Raw genomic sequence first — 20,976 nt, forward strand, 5'->3', positions numbered from 1 at the left:
GGACCAATGGGACGGCGGCAAGGTTGAGAGCGGGCGAGCGGGGAGAGCAGCGGGGGGGGGGGGGTGGAGTCAGATGAGCGACAGCGCGGCCGACCAATCGCAAGGCGCGTTTGCGGGTGACGTCGGCGAGCGACCAATGGGGGCGGCGGGAAGGTGGAGAGGAGACCGGGCGCTCGGCCGGCTGCGCGCGCAAGCCAGCCGGCGCGGGGCGATTGACGGGGCGCCTGGACCAATGAGAGCGCGCGTCGGGCACGTCGGCGGCGCCGGGTGAGCCAATGGGACGGGAGCGGGGGGGCGGGGTTTCTTTGCGCGGCGCGGCCCCAGCCCCAGCGAGTCAGGTCGGCGGCGGCGGCGGCGGCAGCAGCGGCGAGAGGGAGGAGAAGGCCGCTAGTTCCGCTAGTTAGCGAGGCTGGGTCTTTGCTAGTTAGCCAGCCATGGGCAACGTGTTGGCGGCCGGCGGCCCGGGCCTGGCGGGGGTGACGGTGCCGCCCGGCTTCGCCGTGCCCCCGGTGGCCGGGCCCGAGCAGCAGCGGGCGGCGCTGGCGGGGACAGCGGCCCAGGGCGGCCTGCCCAACCCCGGCACCTTCGAGGAGTGTCACCGCAAGTGTAAAGGTGCGTGTGGGGGGGACAGAGAGGGCCCGCGGGGGGCTCTCAGCCACTTTCAGTCACCCCCTCCAGAAAAATGTGCCTCACAATAAAACCTTTAAGGGACTTTAATTCATTCCCCTCATGTCTCTTGCTTAAAAATGTGCCTCACAATAAAACCTTTAAGGGACTTTAATTCATCCCCCTCATGTCCCTTGATTAAAAATGTGCCTCACAATAAAACCTTTAAGGGACTTTAATTCATCCCCCTCATGTCTCTTGCTTAAAAATGTGCCTCACAATAAAACCTTTAAGGGACTTTAATTCATCCCCTCCATAAAAATATGGCTCGCAATAAACCTTTGAGGGACTTTAATTCATCCCCCTCGTGTCCCTTGATTAAAAATGTGCCTCACAATAAAACCTTTAAGGGACTTTAAATTCATCCCCCTCATGTCCCTTGATTAAAAATGTGCCTCACAATAAAACCTTTAAGGGACTTTAATTCACCCCCTCCATAAAAATGTGGCTCACAATAAACCTTTAAGGGACTTTAATTCACCCCCTCCATAAAAATGTGGCTCACAATAAACCTTTAAGGGACTTTAATTCACCCCCTCCATAAAAATGTGGCTCACAATAAACCTTTGAGGGACTTTAATTCACCCCCTCCATAAAAATGTGGCTCACCATAAACCTTTGAGGGACTTTAATTCACCCCCTCCATAAAAATGTGGCTCACCAATAAACCTTTGAGGGACTTTAATTCATCCCCTCATGTCCCTTGATTAAAAATGTGGCTCGCAATAAAACCTTTAAGGGACTTTAATTCACCCCCTCCATAAAAATGTGGCTCACAATAAACCTTTGAGGGACTTTAATTCACCCCCTCATGTCCCTTGATAAAAATGTGGGTTAAAATATAACCTTTCAGAGACTTTAATTCACCCTTTATAAAAAAAAATGTGCCTTACAATAAAACCTTTCATGGACTTTCATTCATTCCCTCTATTAAAATGTGGTGTAAAATAAAACCATTATTCGACTTTAATTCACCCCTCGTGTCCCTCTATTAAAATGTGGTATAAAATAAACCTTTACGGGACTTTAATTCATCCCCTCATGTCCCTTGATAAAAATGTGGCTTAAAATAAACCTTTCATGGACTTTAATTCACCCTTTATAAAAAATGTGCCTTACAATAAAACCTTTCATGGACTTTCATTCATTCCCTCTATTAAAATGTGGCGTAAAATAAACCTTTAAGAGACTTTAATTCACCCGTTGATAAAAATGTGGTTTGCAGTAAAACCTTTAAGGAACTTTAATTCACCTTGTGTCCCTTGATAAAAATCTGGGTTAAAATAAAACTTTTGGGGGATTTTCATTCATCACTCTATTAAAATGTAGCTTGAAATAAACCTGTAAGGGACTCTAATTCATCCCTTTATAAAAAATGTGGGTTAAAATAAAACCTTTTAAGGGACTTTAATTCATAAGAACATAAGAAATAAGAGCAGGAGTTGGCCATTCGGCCCCTCGAGCCTGCTCTGCCATTTAATACGATCATGGCTGATCTGATCATGGACTCAGCTCCACTTCCCCGCACACTCCCCATAACCCTTCACTCCCTTATCGCTCAAAAATCTGTCTATCTCCGCCTTAAATATATTCAATGAGCTCCACAGCTCTCTGGGGCAGAGAATTCCACAGATTTACAACCCTCAGAGAAGAAATTCCTCCTCATCTCAGTTTTAAATGGGCGGCCCCTTATTCTGAAACTATGGCCCCTAGTTCTCGTCTCCCCCACGATGGGAAACATCCTCGCTACATCTGCCCTGTCCAGCCTCCTCAGAATCTTACACGTTTCAATAAGATCACTTCTCATCTAAACTCCAATGAGTATAGAGGCCCAACCTACTCAACCTTTCCTCATAAGTCAACCCCTTCATCTCTGGAATCAACCGAGTGAACCTTCTCTGAATAGCTTCCAATGCAAGTATATCCCTCCTTAAATATGGGGACCAAAACTGTACGCAGTACTCCAGGTGTGGCCTCACCAATACCCTGTACAGTTGTAGCAGGACTTCCCTGCTTTTATACTCCATCCCCTTTGCAATAAAGGCCAACATTCCATTTGCCTTCCTGATCACTTGCTATACCTGCATACTAACTTTTTGTGTTTCATGTACAAGGACCCCCAGGTCCCTCTGTACCACAGCATTTTGTAACCTCTCCCCATTTAAATAATTTGCTTTTTGATTCTTCCTACCAAAGTGGATAACCTCACATTTTCCCACATTAAACTCCATCTGCCCAAAATTCACCCCCTAATCTGCCTTTATAAAAAATATGCCTTGAAATAAAGCCTTTAATGGGCTTCAATTGTCCCCCTTAGGTCCCTTTATAAAAATGTGGCTTGCACCCCTCCGCGATCTCTGCGTCCCTCCAATTCTACCCTCTTCCGTATCCCTCGATTTCTATCGCTCCACCATCGGTGGCCGTGCCTTCAGCTGCCTGGGCCCCAAGCTCTGGAACTCCCTCCCGAAACCTCTCTGCCTCTCTCTCCTCCTTTTAAGACGCTCCTTAAAACCGACCTGTTTGACCCAGCTTTTGGTCGCCTGTCCCGAATATCTCCTTATGTGGTTCCGTGTCAAATTTTGTTTGATAATCGCTCCTGTGAAGTGCTTTGGGATGTTTGACTACATTAAAGGTGCTGTATAAAGGCAAGTTGTTGCCTTGCGTTTTACACGCAAATGGTGGTAGAAGTTTGGAACTCTCTTCCGCAAATGGCAATTGATGCTGGGTCAATTGTTAATTTTAAATCTGGGATTGGTAGCTTTCTGTTAACCAAAGGTATGAGGGATATGGGGCAACGGTGAGTGTATGGAGTTAGGTCGCAGATCAGCCAATGATCTCATTGAATGGCGGAGCAGGCTTGAGGGGCTGAATGGCCGGCCCCTGTTGTCCCGATGCTCCTTTACCATTTATTAGCTTCAGAAATGAAAGATAATTTTGCCTCCTGTTCCTACATTCCTCTGATAGTCAATTGAAGATTTCAAGTCGGAGACCTCTAGATTTTTGTGAGTTAAAGGTATCGACGGACATGGAGCAAAGGCAAGTAAATGGAGTTGAGATACAGATCAGTGCTGAGGGAGCGCCGTACTGCACTGTCGGAGGGGCAGTACTGAGGGAGCGCCGCACTGCACTGTCGGAGGGGCAGTACTGAGGGAGCGCCGTACTGCACTGTCGGAGGGGCAGTACAGAGGGAGCGCTGTACTGCACTGTCGGAAGGGCAGTACTGAGGGAGCGCGCCGTACTGTCGGAGGGGCAGTGCTGAGGGAGCGCCGTACTGCACTGTCGGAGGGGCAGTACTGAGGGAGCGCGCCGCACTGTCGGAGGGGCAGTACTGAGGGAGCGCGCCGCACTGTCGGAGGGGCAGTGCTGAGGGAGCGCCGCACTGTCGGAGGGGCAGTGCTGAGGGAGCGCCGCACTGTCGGAGGGGCAGTACTGAGGGAGCACCGCACTCCCTCAGGACCCGTCTGTCCCCTCGGGTGGATGTAAAAGATCCCACGGCACTATTTCGAAGAAGAGCAGGGGAGTTCTCTCCGGTGTCCTGGGGCAGCATTTATCCCTCGACCAACGTCAGATTTCAAATAAAACCATAATCTCATCATTTATCTCATTGCTGTTGTGGGAGCTTGCTGTGCGCAAATAGGCTCTTGCATTTCCCACATTGCAACAGTGACTACACTTTAAAAAGTACCTAATTGGCTGTGAGGCGCTTTGGGACGTCCGGTGATAAAAGGCGCTATAGAAACATAGAAAATAGGTGCAGGAGTAGGCCATTTGGCCCTTCGAGCCTGCACCACCATTCAGTAAGATCATGGCTGATCATTCACCTCAGTACCTCTTTCCTGCTTTCTCTCCATATCCCTTGATCCCCTTAGCCATAAGGGCCACATCTAAATCTCTTGAATATATACAACGAACTGGCATCAACAACTCTAAGGCATGGAATTCCACAGGTTAACAACTCTGAGTGAAGAAGTTTCTCCTCATCTCAGTCCTAAATGGCCTACCCCTTATCCTAATACTGTGTCCCCTGGTTCTGGACTTTGCCAACATCGAGAACATTCTTCCTGCATCGAACCCGTCAGAATCTTACATGTTTCTATGAGATCTCCTCTCATCCTTCTAAACTCCAAGGTATAAAGGCCCAGTTGATCCAGTCTCTCCTCATATGTCAATCCTGCCACCCCGGGAATCAGTCTGGTGAACCTTCGCTGCACTCCCTCAGTAACTAGAACGTCCTCCTTCAGGTTAGGAGACCAAAACTGAACACAATATTCCAGGTGAGGCCTCACCCAGGCCCTGTACAACTGCAGTAAGACCTCCCTGCTCCTATACTCAAATCCCCTAGCTATGAAGGCCAACATACCATTTGCCGCCTTCACCGCCTGCTGTACCTGCATGCCAACTTTCAATGACTGATGAACCATGACACCCAGGTCTCATTGCACCTCCCCTTTTCCTAATCTGTCACCATTCAGATAATCTGCCTTCGTGTTTTTGCCCCCAAAGTGGATAACCTCACATTTATCCACATTATACTGCATTTCCATGCATTTGCCCACTCACCTAACCTGTCCAAATCACCCCGCAGCCTCTTAGCATCCTCCTCACAGCTCACACTGCCACCCAGCTTAGTGTCATCTGCAAAGTCTTTATTAGAATTAAGGAGTTCAAAACCGAGGTTTTTATCAGCTAATTCAGGAAAATCTACTTCTGGTGTTGGATGGGTAACTGGGGGCAGGAGGGGCGCATCAATTTAAGATGAGGACCCAAGGGGCAATGCCAGAGGTGAGCTGAAACTATTTTACACACTGGGCTGTTGGGGCATGGAATGGCCGACTACAAGCAGTGGTGTGATCTGAATCCATCAAAGCATTTAGAAGGGAGGTGTGAACAGAATTGGAAAAGGGCAGGGCAGTGTCTGATTGGACACAGACCCCTGGCGGTGTGATGGGCCAAATGGCAACCTCTGCACTGCACTGCAACGTGCTAAGATTCTCTCACCATCGCATGGAAATAATGAAATAAGGTCAGGTGTAGGAAGGGAAGACGTCCTCCAGCCCCTACACCCCTCCCTATCTCTGTAACCTCCTCCAACCCTTACACCCCTCCCTATCTCTGTAACCTCCTCCAGCCCCTACACCCCTCCCTATCTCTGTAACCTCCTCCAGCCCCTACACCCCTCCCTATCTCTGTAACCTCCTCCAGCCCCTACACCCCTCCCTATCTCTGTAACCTCCTCCAGCCCCTACACTCCTCCCTTTCCCTGTAACCTCCCCCAGCCCCTACACCCCTCCCTATCTCTGTAACCTCCTCCAATCCCTACACCCCTCCCTATCTCTGTAACCTCCTCCAGCCCCGACACCCCTCCCTATCTCTCTAACCTCCTCCAGCCCCGACCCCCTCCCTATCTCTGTAACCTCCTCCAGCCCCTACAACCTTCCCAGATCTCTGCGTCTCTCCAATTCTGCCCTCTTGAGCAATCCCCGATTTCCATCGCTCCACCATTGGTGGCTGTGCCTTCAGCTGCCTGGGCCCCAAGCTCTGGAATTCCCTCCCTAAACCTCCTCACCTCACATTAAATCCCAGCTCTGTGTACAGGCCGTCCCATCACCACCTCCGGACGTCCGAAAGCGCTTCACAGCCAATGACGTACTTTTTAAAGTGTAGTCACTGTTGTAATGTGGGAAACCCGGCCGCCAACTTGGGCACATCAAACTCCCACACACAGCAATGTGAGAACTCCTCTGCTCTTCCAACAGTGGCTGTGCGATCTGTTATGTCGACCTGAGATCAGATGGGGCCTTGGTTTAATGTCTTGTCTAAAAGACGGCCCCTCCGTCAGTGCAGCCCTCCCTCAGTACCGCCCCTCCGGCAGTGCGGTGCTCCCTCAGTACCGCCCCTCCAGCAGTGCGGTGCTCCCTCAGTACCGCCCCTCCAGCAGTGCGGTGCTCCCTCAGTACCGCCCCTCCGGCAGTGCGGCGCTCCCTCAGTACCGCCCCTCCGGCAGTGCGGCGCTCCCTCAGTACCGCCCCTCCGGCAGTGCGGCGCTCCCTCAGTACCGCCCCTCCGGCAGTGCGGTGCTCCCTCAGTACTGCCCCTCCGACAGTGCGGTGCTCCCTCAGTACTGCCCCTCCGACAGTGCGGTGCTCCCTCAGTACTGCCACATGGGAGTGTCGGGTGGATTATGTTCACGAGTCTCTGGAGTGGGTGTGAACCCACGACCTGTGTAATCGAGCGGTTGTGCAATGTCCTGACTGGATGATATGGGGCGAGAGCAGGGCAACGGCATTAATCTTGGACTGTTTTAGCAAAGAGCCGGCACAGACCGAATGAGCTGAACGGCCACCTTGCTGTGCTGTAAATGTATGGTACTCTAATTTCAGGGAAGAGTTGTGCTTTGCGTGTGGAAACAACCAATTGTTATCTGTCCTTCCAATCTGAAATGTATGCAGAGACAGTTTTGAGGGGTATAACACTATGGTTCAGTATTGGTGAGTACAGGTCTGTCACTGTATAACACTGGGGTACAGTACTGGTGGGTACAGGTCTGTCACTGTATAACACTGGGGTACAGTACTGGTGGGTACAGGTCTGTCACTGTATAACACTGGGGTACAGTACTGGTGGGTACAGGTCTGTCACTATAACACTGGGGTACAGTACTGGTGGGTACAGGTCTGTCACTGTATAACACTGGGGTACAGTACTGGTGGGTACAGGTCTGTCACTATTATCTGAATGGTGGCAGATTAGGAAAAGGGGAGGTGCTACGAGACTTGGGTGTCATGGTGCATCATTCACTGAAAGTTCGCATGCAGGTACAGCAGGCGGTGAAGAAGGCAAATGGTATGTTGGTCTTCATAGCTAGGGGATTTGAGTATAGGAGCAGGGAAGTCTTACTGCAGTTGTACAGGGCCTTTGTGAGGCCTCACCTGGAATATTCTGTTCAGTTTTGGTCCCCTAATCTGAGGAAGGACATTCTTGCTATTGAGGGAGTGCAGCAAAGGTTCACCAGACTGATTCCTGGGATGGCAGGACTGACATGAGGAGAGACTGGATCGACTAGGCTTGTATTCACTGGAGTTTAGAAGGATGAGAGGGGATCTCATAGAAACAAATAAAATTCTGACGGGACTGGATTGGTTAGATGCAGGAAGAATATTCCCGATGTTGGGAAAGTCCAGAACCAGTGGACATAATCTAAGGATAAGGGGTAAGCCATTTAGGACTGAGTTGAGGAAAAACTTCTTCACTCAGAGAGTTGTTAACCTGTGGAATTCTCGACCGCAGAGAGTTGTTGTTGCCAGTTCATTGGATATATTCAAGAGAGAGTTAGATATGGCCCTTACGGCTAAAGGGATCAAGGGGTACGGAGAGAAAGCAGGAATGGGGTACTGAGGGAATCATCAGCCATGATCTTATTGAATGGTGGTGCAGGCTCGAAGGGCCACATGGCCTACTCCTGCACCTATTTTCTATGTTTTCGTGTAACACTGGAGTATACTACTGGTGGGCACAGGTCTGTCACTGTATAACACTCGGATACAGTACTGGAGGTCACAGGTCTGTTACTAACACTGGGGTACAGTACTGGTAGGTACAGGTCTGTTACTGTATAACACTGGGATACAGTACTGGTGGGTACAGGTCTGTTACTGTATAACACGGGTACAGTACTGGTGGGTACAGGTCCGTCACTGTATAATACTAGGGTACAGTACAGGTAGGTACAGGTCTGTTACTGTATAACACTGGGGTACAGTACTGGTGGGTACAGGTCTGTCACTGTATAATACTGGGGTACAGTACTGGTAGGTACAGGTCTGTTACTGTAACACTGGGATACAGTACTGGTGGGTACAGGTCTGTCACTATAACACTGGGGTACAGTACAGGTCTGTCACTGTATAACATTGGAGTACAGTACTGGTGGGTACAGGTCTGTCACTGTATAGCACTGGGGTACAGTACTGGTGGGTAAAGGTCTGTCACTAACACTGGGGTACAGTACTGGTGGGTACAGGTCTGTCACTGTATAACACTGGGGTACAGTACTGGTGGGTACAGGTCTGTCACTGTATAACACTGGGGTACAGTACTGGTGGGTACAGTACTGGTGGGTACAGGTCTGTCACTAACACTGGGGTACAGTACTGGTGGGTACAGGTCTGTCACTATAACGGGTACAGTACAGGTCTGTCACTAACACTGGGGTACATTACTGGTGGGTACAGGTCTGTCACGATAATACTGGGGTACAGTACTGGTGGGTACAGGTCTGTCACTGTATAACACTGGGGTACAGTACTGGTGGGTACAGGTCTGTCACTCACACTGGGGTACATTACTGGTGGGTACAGGTCTGTCACGATAACACGGGTACAGTACTGGTGGGTACAGGTCTGTCACTGTATAACACTGGGGTACAGGTCTGTCACTGTATAACACTGGGGTACAGTACTGGTGGGTACAGGTCTGTCACTGTATAACACTGTGGTACAGTACTGGTGGGTACAGGTCTGTCACTGTATAACACTGGGGTACAGTACTGGTGGGTACAGGTCTGTCACTGTCTTAACACTGTGGTACAGTGCTGGTGGGTACAGGTCTGACACTGCATAACACTGGGGTACAGTAATGCTGGGTACAGGTCTGTCACTAACACTGAGGTACAGTACTGGTGGGTACAGGTCTGTCACTGTATAACACTGGGGTACCGTAATGCTGGGTACAGGTCAGTCACTAACACTGGGGTACAGTACTGGAATTCCTTGTCTAAACCTCTCTGCCACATTCTCCTCTTTTGAGACATCCCCTAAAACCTACCTGTCTCACTCACCTAATATCTCCTTGTGTGGCTCTCTCAAATTGTTGTCTGATTGACGCTCCTGTGAAGCACCTTGGGACGTTTTACTACGTTAAAGGTTCTGTAGTAAATTACTACAACAACATGTATTTTTGTAGCACCTTTCCCGAAGTAAAATGTCTCAAGGCGGAACACGAGTGTTTCAGGACCAAACAAATAAGTTTGACACCGAAGAAGGAATTATGGCTGGTGACCAAATGCTTCATTCGAGGTCGGTTTTAAGGAGCGTCTTGAAGGAGAAAAGAGACGCGGAGGTTTAGGGAGGGAGTTCCAGAGCTTGGGGCCCAGGCAACAGAAGGCACGGCCACCGATGGTGGAGTGATTATAATCAGGGATGCTCGAGGGCAGAATTAGAGGAACCAGACATCTCTGGGGTGGTGAGATTACAGAGATAGGGAGGGGTGAGGGCCATGGAGGGTTTAGTAAACCAGCATGAGAAGTTTGAAATCGAGGCGTTGCTTAACCGGGAGCCAATGTAGGTCAGCGAGCACCGGGGGGGGCGATGGGTGAGCAGGACTCGGTGCGAGTTAGGACACAGGGCAGTGAGCATAGGGGGTGATGGGTGAGCGGGACTCGGTGCGAGTTAGGACACGGGGCAGTGAGCACAGGGGGTGATGGGTGAGTGGGACTCGGTGCGAGTTAGGACACTGGGCAGTGAGCATGGGGTGATGGGTGAGCGGGACTCAGTGCGAGTTAGGACACGGGGCAGTGAGCACAGGGGGTGATGGGTGAGTGGGACTCGGTGCGAGTTAGGACACGGGGCAGTGAGCACAGGGGGTGATGGGTGAGTGGGACTTGGTGCGAGTTAGGACACAGGGCAGTGAACACAGGGGGTGATGGGTGAGCAGGACTCGGTGCGAGTTAGGACACGGGGCAGTGAGCACAGGGGGTGATGGGTGAGCGGGACTCGGTGCGAGTTAGGACACGGGGCAGTGAGCACAGGGGGTGATGGGTGAGCGGGACTCGGTGCGAGTTAAGACACGGGGGCAACCGAGTTTTGGATCACCTCTAGTTTACGTCGGGTAGAATGTGGGATGCCGGCCAGGAGTGCGTTGGAATAGTCAAGTCTGGCTAACTAAAGAAATAAAGGTGGTATCCAATTAAAAACTAATGGGAGGACAGAAGATTGGGAAGTTTTTAAAAGTCAGCAAAAAATGGAAGATAGACTGCAAAAGTAAACTAACACAAAATATAAAAACAGATAGCAAGAGTTTCTTTAGGTATATAAAAAGGAAAACAGTGGCTGAAGTAAATGTTGGTCCCTTAGAGGACGTGTCCGGAGAATTAGTAATGGGGAACATGGAGATGGCAGACACTCTGAACAAATATTTTGTATCAGTCTTTACGGTAGAGGACACTAACAATATCAGACAAAAAGCAGGAAACTATAGACCAGTTAGCCTAACATCTGTGGTTGGGAAAATGCTGGTGTCCATTATTAAAGAAGCAGTCGCCCGGACATTTGGAAAAGCATAATTTGGTCAGGCAGAGTCAGCATGGATTTATGAAAGGGAAGTCATGTTTGACAAATTTTATGGAGTTCTTTGAGGATGTAACGAACAGGGTGGATGAAGGGGAACCAGTGGGTGTGGTGTATTTGGACTTCCAGAAGGCATTTGACAAGGTGCCACATAAAAGGTTACTGCACAAGATAAAAGTTCACGGGATTGGGGGTAATATATTATGGATAGAGGATTGGCTAACTAACAGAAAACAGAGAGTCGGGATAAATGATTCATTCTCTGGTTGGCAACCAGTAACCAGCGGGGTGCTGCAGGGATCAGTGCTGGGGCCCCAACTATTTACAATCTATATAAAGGACTTGGAAGAAGGGACAGAGTGTAACGTAGCCAAGTTTGTTGACGACGCAAAGGTGGGAGAAAAAGCAATGTGTGAGGAGGACATAAAAATCTGCAAAGGGACATAGACAGGCTAAGTGAGTGGGCAAAAATTTGGCAGATGGAGTATAATGTTGGAAAATGTGACGTCATGCACTTTGGCAGAAAAAAAATCAAAGAGCAAGTTATTATTTAAATGGAGAAAGATTGCAAAGTGCCGCAGTACAGCGGGACCTGGGGGTACTTGTGCATGAAACACAAAAGGATAGTATGCAGGTACAGCAAGTGATCAGGAAGGCCAATGGTATCTTGGCCTTTATTGCAAAGGGGATGGAGTATAAAAGCAGGAAAGTTTTGCTACAGTTATACAGGGTATTGGTGAGGCCACACCTGGAGTACTGCGTGCAGTTTTGCTGTCCATATTTACAAAAGGATAGACTTGCTTTGGAGGCAGTTCAGAGAAGGTTCACTCGGTTGATTCCGGGGATGAGAAGGTTGACTTATGAGGAAAGGCTGAGGAGTTTGGTCCTCTGCTCATTGGAATTCAGAAGAATAAGAGGTGATCTTATTGAAACGTATAAGATTATGAGGGGGCTTGACAAGGTGGATGCAGAGAGGATGTTTCCACTGATGGGGGAGACTAGAACTAGGGGACATGGTCTTAGAATAAGGGGCCGCCCATTTAAAACTGAGATGAGGAGGAATTTCTTCTCTCTGAGGGTTGTAAATCTGTGGAATTCTCTGCCTCCGAGAGCTGTGGAAGCTGGGTCATTGAATACATTTAAGACAGAGATAGACGATAAGGAAATAAGGGGTTATGGGGAGCAGGCGGGGAAGTGGAGCTGAGTCCATGATCGGATCAGCCATGATCTTATTGAATGGCGGAGCAGGCTCGAGGGGCCGAATGGCCGACGACTCCTATTTATGTTAAGTAGAAGATTGAGAAGATGGTGGCTAGCCACCTTCTTGAACTGCTGCACCGATGAAATGAATAGGTTTGATCTAATAGCCATTACGGAAATGTGGTTGGGAACTAAATATTGCAGGATACTTAACTTTCACAAGAGATAGGCAAAATGGACAAGGAGGAGAGGTAGCTCTTGTAATAAAGGATGGGATAAAGAAAGTGGAGAGAAAGGATCTTTGCTCGAAAAAACCAAGAAGTAGAATCAGTTTGGGTGGAACTAAGAAACAGCAAGGGGCAGAAAACATTGGTGGGAGTTGTTTATAGGCCCCCAAACAGTAGTTGTAATGTAGGGCACAGTATAAATCATGGGGGACTTTAATCTACACATAGACTGGGTAAAACCAAATTTGCAGTAATAGTGTAGAGGACGAATTCGTGGATTGTATACAAAATAGTTTTCCAGATCAGTATGTTGAGGAACCAACTCGAGAACAGGCTATTTTAGATCTAGTATTGTGCAATGAGAAAAGGGTAATAAGCTTGTAGTAAAGGGGCTTTTAAGGGAGAGTGACAATAATAATGAAGCCAAACAGAGGAGTAAGCCTGAGGATTGGGAGGATTTTAGCATTCAGCAGAGGAGGACTAAGTGATAAAGAAAGGGAAAATAGAATATGAGAGTCAACTAGCGAGAGGCATTAAAAACAGACTGCAAAAGCTTCCATAGGTATGTAAAAAGCAAAAGATTAGCCAACGTAAACGTGGGTCTCTTACAGGCTGAGACAGGAGGAATTATAATGGGGAATTAAACAAATACTTTGTGTCTGTCTTCACAGAAGAAGACGCAAAATATTTGGCGGAAATAGTGGAGAACAGTTCTAGTGAGAATCAGGCACAGAAATAAATTAGTATTCGTAAAAAATTGGTGCTGGAGAGATTAATGGGACTGAAAGCTGATAAGCACCTTGATGTTTTGCTACGTTAAAGGCCCTATATAAATAAAAGTAGTTATTTATAAATCCACTGGACCTGGTGGCCGACATCCTAGAGTTTTGAAAGAGATGGCTATAGAGATAGTGGATGCTTTGGTTGTTATCTTCCAAAATTTCAGAGTTTCTCGAACGGTTCCCGCAGATAGGAAGGTAACAAATGGAACCCCACTTTAAGAAAGCAGGGAGAGAGAAAACGGGGAACTGCAAACCCTAGACTGACCTCAACAGTTGGGGAAATGCTAGAATCTATGATTAAGGGCAGGGTAGACACGGACTTATGAAAGGGAAATCATGTTTGACAAATCTGTTAGGAGTTTTTGAGCTTGTAACGGGTCGAATAGATAAGGGGGAACCAGTGGATGTGGTGTATTTGGAATTTCGGAAGGCATTCGATCAGGTGCCACGCAAGAGATTTTTAAACAGAATTAGGGCTCACGGGATTGGGGGTAATATACTAGCATGGATTGAGGATTGGTTAACGGACAGAAAACAGGAATAAGTGGGTCATTTTCAGGTGGGCAGGCTGTAACTCGGGTACCACAAGGACCGGTGCTTGGGCCCCAGATATTCACAATCTGTATCAATGATTTGGATGAGGGAACCAAATGTAATATATTCAAGTTTGCAGATGATACAAAGCTAGGTGGGAATGTAAGTTATGAGGAGGATGCAGAGAGGCTTCAAGAGGTATAGACAGGCTAAGTGAATAGGTAAGAATATGGCAAATGGAATATAATGTGGAGAAATCCACTCTGGTAGGCAACATAGAAAAGAAGACTATTTTTTAAATGGTGAGAGATTGAAAAATGTTGGTGTTCAAAGTGACCTGGGTGTCCTTGTACATGAATCACTGAAAGATAACATGCAGGCACAGCAAACAATTAAGAAAGCAAATGGTATGTTGGCCTTAATTAGAAGAGGATTTGAGTATAAGGGTAAAGACGTCTTACTGCAATTATATAGAGCCCTGGTGAGACCACACCTGGTGTATTGTGTACAGTTTTGGACGGCGGAACCAAAGTTGAGCTGGTCGAACACTTTGTGTGATCCCATGCTTTACCGAAGGAAGCTCTAGACGAGCGAAAGAGAACTGCTTACGTGTGCCAGCCCTTTGTCCGATCGGATTTTGGGGACGTCCAGAACCAGGGGTCACAGTCTCAGGATAAGGGGTAAGCCATTTAGGACCGAGATGAGGAGAAACTTCTTCACTCAGAGGATTGTGAACCTGTGGAATTCTCTACCACAGAAAGTTGTTGAGGCCACTTCATTAGATAGTTTCAAAAGGGATGTGGTCCTTACGGCTAAAGGGATCAAGGGGTATGGAGAGAAAGCAGGAATGGGGTACTGAGGTGAATGATCAGCCATGATCTTATTGAATGGTGGTGCAGGCTCGAAGGGGCGAATGGCCATCTCCTGCACCTATTTTCTATGTTTCTATGCAACAAAGGCACGGATGAGGCATTCTAAACGTTCTGTCTGTTCCGTATCTGTATGGGGGTAACCTTTTCATGCATGGACTGTTAATTGTGTTTTTTCTCCTCGCATTTCTCAGAACTTTTTCCAGTCCAGATGGAAGGGGTGAAACTCATCGTAAACAAAGGTCTCAGCAATCACTTCCAGGTCAGTGTGCAGTGCAATACACCCAATGTTTCCAATACAACTAAAATAATCAGTCGATAGAGATAGAGAGTCTTTTACGTCCACGTGAGAGGATGGGCGGCACTGAGGGAGGGCCGCACCGTCCAAAAGATGGCACCTCCGTCAGTGCGGCCCTCAGTGTAGCCCCTCCGTCAGTGCGGCGCTCCCTCAGTGTAGCCCCTCCGTCAGTGCGGCCCTCCCTCGGTACAGCCCCTCCGACAGTGCGGCGCTCCCTCGGTACTGCCCCTCCGACAGTGCGGCGCTCCCTCGGTACTGCCCCTCCGACAGTGCGGCGCGCCCTCAGTGTAGCCCCTCCGTCAGTGCGGCCCTCCCTCGGTACAGCCCCTCCATCAGTGCGGCGCTCCCTCGGTTCAGCCCCTCCGTCAGTGCGGCCCTCCCTCGGTTCAGCCCCTCCGACAGTGCGGCGCTCCCTCGGTACTGCCCCTCCGACAGTGCGGCGCTCCCTCGGTACTGCCCCTCCGACAGTGCGGCGCTCCCTCGGTACTGCCCCTCCGACAGTGCGGCGCTCCCTCGGTACTGCCCCTCCGACAGTGCGGCGCTCCCTCGGTACTGCCCCTCCGACAGTGCGGCGCTCCCTCGGTACTGCCCCTCCGACAGTGCGGCGCTCCCTCGGTACTGCCCCTCCGACAGTGCGGCGCTCCCTCGGTACTGCCCCTCCGACAGTGCGGCGCGCCCTCGGTTCAGCCCCTCCATCAGTGCGGCGCTCCCTCGGTTCAGCCCCTCCGTCAGTGCGGCCCTCCCTCGGTTCAGCCCCTCCGACAGTGCGGCGCTCCCTCGGTACTGCCCCTCCGACAGTGCGGCGCTCCCTCGGTACTGCCCCTCCGACAGTGCGGCGCTCCCTCGGTACTGCCCCTCCGACAGTGCGGCGCTCCCTCGGTACTGCCCCTCCGACAGTGCGGCGCTCCCTCGGTACTGCCCCTCCGACAGTGCGGCGCTCCCTCGGTACTGCCCCTCCGACAGTGCGGCGCTCCCTCGGTACTGCCCCTCCGACAGTGCGGCGCTCTCTCGGTACTGCCCCTCCGACAGTGCGGCGCTCCCTCGGTACTGCCCCTCCGACAGTGCGGCGCTCCCTCGGTACTGCCCCTCCGACAGTGCGGCGCTCCCTCGGTACTGCCCCTCCGACAGTGCGGCGCTCCCTCGGTACTGCCCCTCCGACAGTGCGGCGCTCCCTCGGTACTGCCCCTCCGACAGTGCGGCGCTCCCTCGGTACTGCCCCTCCGACAGTGCGGCGCTCCCTCGGTACTGCCCCTCCGACAGTGCGGCGCTCCCTCGGTACCGCCCCTCCGACAGTGCAGCGCCCACTCAGTACTGCACTGGGAGTGTGTCAGCCTGTAACAGGCTTGTGTGGGACACGAACCCATGATTTTCCAACCGAAGAATGCTACCCACTGGGACATGGCTGGCACTTGTATATAAATGGAATTTGTAATGCAACCATTTGCAGAAAAAAACCCTGCTGCTGGGAAAAATGATGCGTTTTACATGGTGATGTCTTTAATCCAACTCCTCGCGTTACCTGAAATCTGAATATTCCCCTCTCTCGCTGCAGGTAAATCACACAGTTTCTCTGAGCACGTTAGCAGAATCCAGCTATCACTTCGGAGCAACGTATGTCGGCACGAAACAGCTCAGTCCCACCGAGGTAAGTCCCAACGCAGAGATCAGCAGCGAAACAGACAGCATATCCTGTCGAAGGCCGATCAACAGGCCCAGGTGGCTCAGAGATAGAATTGCAGATACCCAGGAGTGAGTTACTGGCTGAAATCTAATCGAGGGGTTCGGGGGGTTTATATATAGAATAACAGATACCCAGGAGTGTGTTACAGGCTGAAATCTAATCGAGGGGCTCGGAGGGGGTGTTTATATATAGAATAACAGATACCTGGGAGTGAGTTACAGGCTGGAATCTAATCGAGGGGCTCGGAGGGGGGGGGTTTATATATAGAATAACGGATACCCTGGAGTATGTTACAGGCTGGAATCTAATCGAGGGGTTCGGGGAGGGGGGGGGTGGTATATATAGAATAACGGATACCTGGGAGTAAGTTACAGGCTGGAATCTAATCGAGGGGTTCGGGGGGGTTATATATAGAATAACAGATACCTGGGAGTGAGTTACAGGCTGGAATCTAATTGAGGGGTTCAGGGGGTTTATATATAGAATAACAGATACCCCAGTGATGGACATCTGGTTTGCTTTTGTGTTACAGGCGTTCCCAGTGTTAGTGGGAGACATGGACAACACAGGCAGTCTGAATGCACAGCTGATCCACCAGCTAACAAATCGAGTGCGCTCGAAAATGGTGTTACAGGTGAAGATGGCGAAAGCGCCGGTCGCTGGGGTTCCGCTACGTACGTGAGGGGCGCGGGCTGATCGTTGGGCTGGGGCAGTGTGATCGAAGTCTGCCCTGTCACACGGATAGTCTCGGCTCCGATCCTGGTCACTGAAAATCGGCCATCCTTGGGCAGTGGGTTACATACTGCTCCAACGTGATGGATCGAGCCCAATACGTGAACGGAAGGCCCACCCTTCCCAGCCCGTCGTGTTCCAGTGTGCAGTGAGATGTGCCGTCTCGATCTGATTCGTAACGTGTATCAGGCACGGTTAAAAATGCACTAATGGGTGGCCACAGAACGGCTCGTGTGGGGACATTGATGGGACAGTGTAGAGGGAGCTTTACTCTGTATCTAACCCCGTGCTGTACCTGTCCCTGCCCTGGGAGTGTTTGATGGGACAGTGTAGAGGGAGCTTTACTCTGTATCTAACCCCGTGCTGTACCTGCCCTGGGAGTGTTTGATGGGACAGTGTAGAGGGAGCTTTACTCTGTATCTAACCCCGTGCTGTACCTGTACCTGCCCTGGGAGTGTTTGATGGGACAGTGTAGAGGGAGCTTTACTCTGTATCGAACCCCCTGAACCTGCCCTGGGAGTGTTTGATGGGACAGTGTAGAGGGAGCTTTACTCTATCTAACCCCGTGCTGTACCTGTACCAGCCCTGGGAGTGTTTGATGGGACAGTGTAGAGGGAGCTTTACTTGTATCTAACCCCCTGTACCTGCCCTGGGAGTGTTTGATGGGACAGTGCAGAGGGAGCTTTACTCTGTATCTAACCCCCTGTACCTGCCCTGGGAGTGTTTGATGGGACAGTGTCGAGGGAGCTTTACTCTGTATCTAACCCCGTGCTGTACCTGTACCTGCCCTGGGAGTGTTTGATGGGACAGTGTAGAGGGAGCTTTACTCTGTATCGAACCCCCTGAACCTGCCCTGGGAGTGTTTGATGGGACAGTGTAGAGGGAGCTTTACTCTGTATCTAACCCCGTGCTGTACCTGTACCAGCCCTGGGAGTGTTTGATGGGACAGTGTAGAGGGAGCTTTACTCTGTATCTAACCCCGTGCTGTACCTGTACCTGCCCTGGGAGTGTTTGATGGGACAGTGTAGCGGGAGCTTTACTCTGTATCTAACCCCGTGCTGTACCTGCCCTGTGAGTGTTTGATGGGGCAGTGTCGAGGGAGCTTTACTCTGTATCTAACCCCGTGCTGTACCTGCCCTGGGAGTGTTTGATGGGACAGTGTAGAGGGAGCTTTACTCTGTATCTAACCCTGTGCTGTACCTGCCCTGGGACTGTTTGATGGGACAGTGTAGAGGGAGCTTTACTCTGTATCTAACCCCGTGCTGTACCTGCCCTGGGAGTGTTTGATGGGACAGTGTAGAGGGAGCTTTACTCTGTATCTAACCCTGTGCTGTACCTGCCCTGGGACTGTTTGATGGGACAGTGTAGAGGGAGCTTTACTCTGTATCTAACCCCGTGCTCTACCTGTACCTGTACCTGCCCTGGGACTGTTTGATGGGACAGTGTAGAGGGAGCTTTACTCTGTATCTAACCCAGTGCTGTACCTGTACCTGCCCTGGGACTGTTTGATGGGACAGTGTAGAGGGAGCTTTACTCTCTATCTAACCCCGTGCTGTACCTGGACCTGCCCTGGGAGTGTTTGATGGGACAGTGTAGAGGGAGCTTTACTCTATCTAACCCCGTGCTCTACCTGTACCTGTACCTGCCCTGGGAGTGTTTGATGGGACAGTGTAGCGGGAGCTTTACTCTGTATCTAACCCCGTGCTGCACCTGCCCTGGGAGTGTTTGATGGGACAGTGTAGAGGGAGCTTTACTCTGTATCTAACCCGTGTGCTGTATCTGACCGTTCTCTGCAGACGCAACAGTCAAAGTTTATAAACTGGCAGGTGGACTCGGAGTATCGGGGAGATGACTACACAGCGACATTGACCTTAGGAAACCCGGATGTTTTACTGGGATCAGGTAAAAAAAATGTCTTACTCGTGCAGTGCCTTACATCACCTCGGGATGCCCCAAAACCTTTCAAACAGGAACTGGAGGAGGCCCATTCAGCCCCTCGAGCCTGTTACACAGGAACAGGAGGAGGCCCATTCAGCCCCTCGAGCCTGTTACACAGGAACTGGAGGAGGCCCATTCAGCCCCTCGAGCCTGTTACACAGGAACAGGAGGAGGCCCATTCAGCCCCTCGAGCCTGTTGCACAGGAACAGGAGGAGGCCCATTCAGCCCCTCGAGCCTGTTACACAGGAACAGGAGGAGGCCCATTCAGCCCCTCGAGCCTGTTACACAGGAACAGGAGGAGGCCCATTCAGCCCCTCGAGCCTGTTACACAGGAACAGGAGGAGGCCCATTCAGCCCCTCGAGCCTGTTGCACAGGAACAGGAGGAGGCCCATTCAGCCCCTCGAGCCTGTTGCACAGGAACAGGAGGAGGCCCATTCAGCCCCTCGAGCCTGTTACACAGGAACAGGTGGAGGACCATTCAGCCCCTCGAGCCTGTTACACAGGAACAGGAGGAGGACCATTCAGCCCCTCGAGCCTGTTACACAGGAACAGGAGGAGGCCCATTCAGCCCCTCGAGCCTGTTGCACAGGAACAGGAGGAGGTCCATTCAAGCGCCTTTTGCACTGCGCCTTCAGCTGCCTGGGCCCCGAGCTCTGTAACTCCCTCCCTAAACCTCTCCGCCTCTCTCTCGTCCTTTAAGACACTCCTTAAAACCGACCTCTTTGACCGAGCTTTTGGTCACCTGTGCCTAATATCTCTCGGGGTCCGATTTTGATTGATAATCGCTCTTGTGAAATGCCTCAGGATGTTTTACTACATTAAAGGCGCTATATAAATGTAATTTGTTTGCTGACTTGTTTAGCTCCAAGTTAGTCTCCCTTGCTGGTGTCCAATGACTCCCTCCACCTTTGCCAACTGACGACTCGCCACGTGCCCGGGCCTGAGCTATTCAACGCCTCACTTACAGGTGACACCCCTGCCGTTTAATTGACTCCTTACCCCCCACTCCCCCGTGCGCGTGCACACCACAACATCCCATGTTCGCTGGCTCCAATCTGCTGACTCAGCTCACACCAGGGACCGACTTACAACTGTCACTATCTGCATGTGTTATACAGTGACAGACCCGTACCCACCAGTACTGTACCCCAGTGTTATACAGTGACAGACCTGTACCCCCCAGTACTGTACCCCAGTGTTATACAGTGACAGACCTGAAAACCAGTACTGTACCCCAGTGTTATACAGTGACAGACCTGAAAACCAGTACTGTACCCCAGTGTTATACAGTGACAGACCTGTACCCACCAGTACTGTACCCCAGTGTTATAACAGTGACAGACCTGTACCCACCAGTACTGTACCCCAGTGTTATACAGTGACAGACCTGTACCCACCAGTACTGTACCCCAGTGTTATACAGTGACAGACCTGTACCCACCAGTACTGTACCCCAGTGTTATAACAGTGACAGACCTGTACCCACCAGTACTGTACCCCAGTGTTATACAGTGACAGACCTGTACCCACCAGTACTGTACCCCAGTGTTATACAGTGACAGACCTGTACCCACCAGTACTGTACCCCAGTGTTATACAGTGACAGACCTGTACCCACCAGTACTGTACCCCAGTGTTACACAGTGACAGACCCGTACCCACCAGTACTGTACCCCAGTGTTATACAGTGACAGACTGTACCCA

The 20,976-nt window shown here is 50.5% G+C and overlaps 1 protein-coding gene across 1 annotated transcript in view; it reads left to right on the forward strand.

Moving 5' to 3' along the window:
* The first annotated feature begins 308 nt into the window (after positions 1-308).
* The window catches only part of LOC139240388 (mitochondrial import receptor subunit TOM40 homolog), a 30,934-nt gene continuing 10,266 nt past the window's right edge, over positions 309-20,976 (forward strand). Inside the window, exons 1-5 of the mRNA XM_070868882.1 lie at positions 309-612; positions 14,816-14,883; positions 16,472-16,564; positions 17,133-17,234; positions 19,129-19,234. Of these exons, the coding sequence (XP_070724983.1) occupies positions 435-612; positions 14,816-14,883; positions 16,472-16,564; positions 17,133-17,234; positions 19,129-19,234 (547 nt within the window). The 5' untranslated portion in view covers positions 309-434. The remainder of the gene's footprint in view (positions 613-14,815; positions 14,884-16,471; positions 16,565-17,132; positions 17,235-19,128; positions 19,235-20,976) is intronic.

This window comes from Pristiophorus japonicus, chromosome 31, assembly GCF_044704955.1.
Source record: "Pristiophorus japonicus isolate sPriJap1 chromosome 31, sPriJap1.hap1, whole genome shotgun sequence".
NCBI classification, from domain to species: domain Eukaryota; kingdom Metazoa; phylum Chordata; class Chondrichthyes; family Pristiophoridae; genus Pristiophorus; species Pristiophorus japonicus.